Source organism: Atta cephalotes (assembly GCF_000143395.1).
Source record: "Atta cephalotes unplaced genomic scaffold scaffold00124, whole genome shotgun sequence".
Taxonomy (NCBI): Eukaryota; Metazoa; Arthropoda; class Insecta; order Hymenoptera; family Formicidae; genus Atta; species Atta cephalotes.
Genome location: NW_012130188.1, coordinates 4,303 through 10,699, shown reverse-complemented (window position 1 = coordinate 10,699; position 6,397 = coordinate 4,303). Strand labels below are relative to the sequence as shown.

The window sequence follows — 6,397 nt, the reverse complement described above, 5'->3', positions numbered from 1 at the left end:
TAACAAAAGATGTTGATATAGATACAAGACTTAATAACGGATAGTTTTTCAATTATAGTGCATCAAAGGATTCAAAGATATCAAATTTGTATTCACACAGCACTTTTGATACATCGCAGCTGAAAATCCATTATTATATATAAATCTTGTATTTATGACACCTTTCGTCCACCACACTATATGTATAAGCTATTTTGGTAGCAACTGTCATTTTGTTGTCATTTTAATGTTAAAAGCCGTCATTTTGAGTTATTTTAAGTTTGCAGAGTACATTATATGAAAATTAAACTCATTTTACCGAAATCCAATTTTCCATATAATTAGTGGTCTTTTAGATGTAGAATTGTATTTAGAAATTTAGAATTGTGTACTGAAAGTACTCTTTTAAATAAATTTAAATCAAAATTTTATTTAAATATAAAAACTTTTTACATAAGAAGGAACGAATGTTTAAACTTTTAATATCTATTAGATGGTACAAATCGATGAACTCAATTCGTTGGCATCACAAAATAAGCACCAAGATGTCGAAGAAGGCTGGTATTGGAGAAATATATCAAAAAGATATGGTACTTACACAGTTCGGTTTTTTGGGATACATCTTTACTTCATCTAAGTATTTTGGACTGAACATTACATTGGAAGAAGAAGAAGCATTTAATCATTTCTGGCGTGTAAATGGTTATATGTTAGGCATCACTGATAAGTAATGCATACAATATTTAATTCTGATTTTTACTAAGCAAGATTTTTACTTAGCATTTAAGTCTGATATATTTTATTACACAATCTCTGATATAATTTAAATAATTTATAAATTTGGCAGAGATTGTACACAAAAATTATACACTTGTAATTTTATTAATTCTATTTGTCTTCATTTACAGATTGAATTTGTGTCGCAAAAACGCAAAAGAAACTACTGAACTATGTTATAAAATCAAAGATTTGTATAAAACTTATTTGAGTAACGGTTCACCTGAATTTTATGAAGTAACGTTAAATACGTTAAATGCAGTGTGGTATGTTGATGTAACCTCGGATATAGATTCTTTCATGGCATTCGCTTATAAATTACATGGACTCCCAGGTAAATATTTAATTTTCGCATTGATTAGAAATTTTTATTTCGATAATTTCTATTTATTGTTTTTTTTTATAAATAATATATCTTTATTCTTTTCAAGTATTTCGATTCTAATATATTGCCGGCAAAAATAAGTAATGTGTTACTTTTATTAAATCAAAAAATATTAACAATTAAATAAAATGATCAAATTAAAATATTTTTTTGATAATTGTTGAAAACAATGGACCCAACTTGGACGTATGTAAACAAGTTGACCCTGAGTTCACAAGGTGTTTTATTCGTTATTAGATCGATCATATTATATTAGATCGATCATCTTGATCAATCTTGACAATATTATATGTCTAAATTAAGATCATCGAAGGTGGGTACGTTGTTTTCAACATTTATTTTTTTTTATTAAAAACCAAATTAGTTATTAAAATCATTGTAATCTTTCAATTTGATTTGATTTGATGTTTGTTGTAACAACTATTGTCTGCAAGATTAGATACTTTTTATTTAACTTATTATTTTCGTCAACACTAATATTACATACAATTGTCAAAAATAATTTATATTCCAGATAAAAAGGTTGGATGGAGAAGTTGGTTAATTATGAAATATCGTGAATGGATATTTTATCTATGTCGTAAGTATTGTACAAATATTTATGTGATATTTTATTGTATCCATATGCTATCATATGTTGATTTGTTCTTTGTCTTTTTTAGTTGTGCCTTATATCAGAGTAATAATAAGAGCATACAGTAACTTATATATCCAGTTCATAATATGGACTGCATATTACTTTCCTATATTTGCGTGGATAAAATTTGGGAAGAATAATGTCCGGCTCAATCTATACCCTAAACACTAACAACCTAGATTTTATTAATAATTTATTACATTTATATAAATCAAACAAATTACTTTTAAAATGTAATATATTATTAGTTATTATATACATCACTGAGAAAAAAAGTTGTTAATTTAACTAAAGCATTTAATTCGTAGATCATTCAGTTTAAATATTTAAATAAAATATATATGATTATATAATGTGATTATATATGTGGTTATGTGATGTCAATATATTTGTTTGAATTAACAAATACTTATTTTAATTAACAAATATTTGCTTGACAGCCCATGAAGGCTGCATTTAGTTAAATCAACTAATTTTATTTTTTTGAAACAGCAACTTTTTTTCTCTCATTGTGGTATAAGAATATAAAATGTTCCATTTTCGAGGAGCGCAATCATCTCAAATATAGCGGCTGCTTTTTGACTAATCAAAACGTCGCCTCAAATTGTAAAAAGGAACATGATTGATATCCACTAATTTTGGGACAACGGAATATCTTATATTCTTATATGTGTAATACGTTTAATTTTTTATACGTTTTAATCTTTTAACTACAAAAAAAATACGGCACAAAACATGCATGTAAACCTAAATACTTGATGATAATAACTGGTGCTAATAACATGCTAATAAATATACTTTTTGTCAGTACTTACTCTTTACAGAACATAGTACAAGTTGTTAAAATATCAAATTTTGATTTACAATAAAATTGACGTTTTAATCAATTTTTATTTCTTTATTTAATTTCTTTATTTAATATAAACATTAAAAACAACTCATTTTCTCTCTCTCTCTCTCTCTCTCTCTCTCTCTCTTCTTCCCTCCCTCCCTCTCCCCCTGTCCACCTCTCCTCTCTTTCACCGAAATACAGCATTTTCGTTATGATGGTCAACTGCAACGTTTGATAACAGCGTTCAGAAACAATCGGGATGGCATAAGGATCATTAATGGAACACGACGTGCGAGATCCGTTATTAGATAGGCGTACATTAGCGACAGCGAAACAATTCAACTATTCATAACATTAATTATTCGTAACATTAATTGTCTATCACGAATTTTCATAACGTAGAAAATTATGTAATTATGTTATCCTCTAAAATATTGTCTGCAAATATCGTCTATAGTTATTTTTGCCGTATATTGTTAATTTTACAATCTCCACATAATAATTAGGATTGACAAGTAATGCGTTATCTGTAACGTTGTTACAAATTACTTTTTTCGGTAACGAATGGATAACGCCGTTACATTTTCTTCTGCACAATATTCACGGTAACGCATTTACATTTTTGGGGTAACGATTTCATTAGTTTACTTTTATCGTTACTTTATTTCTAACTACGTAAATGTTTAGTCATAATTATAGTCTATAGAAAACAAAGATGAAACATTAATTCTGATTAGCTGTCTAATTCACACGATCACAATGCTTTTTTTTCATTGTTTTTACAATTCACACGTATAGACTAATTCAGATATAATCTTTACAGTATATTTAATTTTTTTAAATAAAATTTTTTCTGTGTCATATCTCACAAATTAAATACAGGAAAAGCTCCTATCATAAAACACAGAGTTTATTTTGGGTAAATGCTAGAAATCTATGAGCAGAATTTAAAAAAATAATAGGTCATTTGGAAGAGAATTTAATAAGTTTTAAGATAATGTTGTGTAAAATTTAATTCAAATTTTATTTTTTTTATAAATTAAAGAAATGTAAAAAGTGAAAATCGCAAAGTAAAAAAATTGTGCTCCTAATATGAGATGCCTCGAGAAATCGATAATAAAGCACAAAGTATATCAGTATTGCAAAAAAACTTTATTTAATGTTTCTAAAATACAAACAAATACAGCCAGTGCGCACGCACATGAATATGTGATAAATATGTGCACCTAAGACTCGTCTTCAGATAGTTAGAAACAAGCATCGATGTTCATTCTGTGATTGTCCTTTTTATTATTGCATAATAACATTTATACTTCAACAACGATTTTCACCATGACAGGAGCATAGGTTATTTCATATTAGAAATATCCTGGATATCTCATATTATCATTTCCACGCCTTACAGTTTTACGATCAAATCTAACTTCTGTAATTAAGCAATTCAATATATTTCGTATTTTTCTATTAGTACGATTTTACTCTATCACTACACGAAGAATTTATTGCCAAATATTTACTTATTAAATAAACAAAAGATTTAAAGGCTTATCTGAAACTTGAAAACATCCAAATTCTAAAATCTTTTTTATAATGACTACAGGCATGATCTAATAATGAATTTTCCACTAAATAGTCTTCAATCCAAAAGCAATAAATTCATGGTGGAAATCAATAAATAGCGTTTATTAGTTTAACGAAAATGCTATCTCATATTAGGCGCCTATCTCATAATAGGGGACTTTCCTCTATGTATATAACGCAGATTACAAACAATATTATTTTTTTATTATACAATAATATAATTTTACCCTTAGAATATTCATGACGAGTCATTTATATCTTGTTTCTTTTTTCGAAATACTGTACCTAGCTAAATGATTCTTTCTATCCTTTCCTTCTTTTTAAATATACAACTTTATAAATATTTTTTAAAGATGTTAAAATACATATAAGAATCTATTCATAATTTTTGTATATTTGCAAAAATTATGAAAATTAATCTACACACAAACGACCCATCGCACAATAAAAGAAAATTGTATATGTATTAAGAATTAAATTATATTTATTAAGAATTAAAATATAATTTAAAGATATTTTATTAAAAATAATACGAAAAATAAATTTATTTAAATATAAAAATTACAAAAAATACATATTATGTGATATGACAGCATCTATTTCATTCATGAAATAACGCACAATGTTTACTATAAGCACATATTTTTTGAGCTTTATTCTTCTGGAAAAAATAAAATTTTGACATCTTTTTTACATTTGCGCAAAAATCTGCATATAATATTCTGTTAGAGTCAAGAAAAAAAGTAATGAAAAAGTAATGATTCGTTATATTTTGAGTAACGATAACGATAATGAGTTATTTTTGCAAATCAATAACGAGTAACGGGAATGAGTTATTTTTTAGAAAAAAAGAACGATAGTAGTAACGAGTTATTTTTAGGTAATGTCAACCTTGATAGTGATTATGATAATGACATACTTGTTTGAAAAAAGCCGTTTTATAATTGACTGAAATTTGAATAAATTTGCGTTTCTTAAAATTTTATATCGTAACATTTAAATCTTTATTTGTTATCTATTATTATGAAAAATTACAAAAATTTCAATATCTTACATATAATACTCCAGTTTTATTAATTAATGTATAAAATAATAAAAAACAAACCATTCAATTTAATTCACAAGCTAATCGTAAATCGAAATTTATTATCGAATGCATCAGCAGAGCCATTAATTAGCCTATTGTTGTGGATATTGGTTAACTGGACTACTTCGATTTATTGATGTTTTTTTTTAATCTCAAATGATATGCGAGCGTGTGCAAATAGTGATTATCACCTATGGCATATTAATATCTCGAATTACGCGGTTTCATGTTCAATTAAGCGTTTCTAAAAATCATTCGGCAGGTTCTATCATGAATGTAATGAAAGAATCATCAGTATTGTTAAATTCAATATTATTGTTTTAAATAATTAACAAATCAAAATTAATTTCAAAAATTACAGTATATGCAGTATAATTTTAATTATTACGATGATATACAGATTGTGAGAATTGAGAATAAAGTATTTGTTAAACGACAATGTCAACCAAAAAATTCTCTCGAAAGAGATACGTGCAGAATATATTTGTATTAAAACGTGTATTTTTAACGCACCGCGAGTTAAATCGTAAAAAGCAACAGTCCAAACAAAACGCCAAATTTTGATAACAATTGCTTCACACGTAGCACCGGTTCGTGTACGTTCAGAGAATAAAATACAATTCTGAACTGCCATATGTACAAAGCGATTTGATTAAAATGCAAACGTGTATAACTTACCTTGAAAGAATCTTTGATATATCTCTCTTTATTATCAAGAAATTATATGAGATTATCTTCATCAAATATTAGGTGTAGTAAAAAGAAATCCATTATTTTTTCTATTCAAAAATAAATGGATTTCTTTTTACTACACCTAATATTAGCGTTTTCTAAAATAGAATTACGAATGATGCAAAATGCATTCTTATCGCGCGATGATTGTATGAAAGCGTTCCATGAAAGCCTTATGAAATTGTTCTCTGAACCTACAGCTTCCGATAGTCGATTATCTTGTTCGACGATAAGTTTAATAAATGGAGATTGTATTCCGAATAGAATGCACAATAAAATCAAGCTGAAAATATTTCTCTTCTTGTAACCAAAGCAAGTAGTTTGCTTATACATTCTCTCTTATCTTCACTCTTCCTTTCTCTTTTTTTGACGATGTGCATTTAATCA

At 26.7% G+C, this 6,397-nt stretch overlaps 1 protein-coding gene across 1 annotated transcript; it reads left to right on the top strand.

Annotated features, from left to right (window-relative positions):
* Positions 1-58: 58 nt before the first annotated feature.
* Positions 59-2,088, top strand: LOC105625144 (the record flags this gene model as incomplete). The annotated part of the gene is made up of 5 exons (XM_012206483.1): positions 59-115; positions 473-706; positions 888-1,090; positions 1,656-1,721; positions 1,804-2,088. Coding segments are annotated over 5 exons (706 nt in total), but the record flags the coding sequence as incomplete, so codon positions are not given.
* Between the last annotated feature and the right edge of the window lie 4,309 nt (positions 2,089-6,397).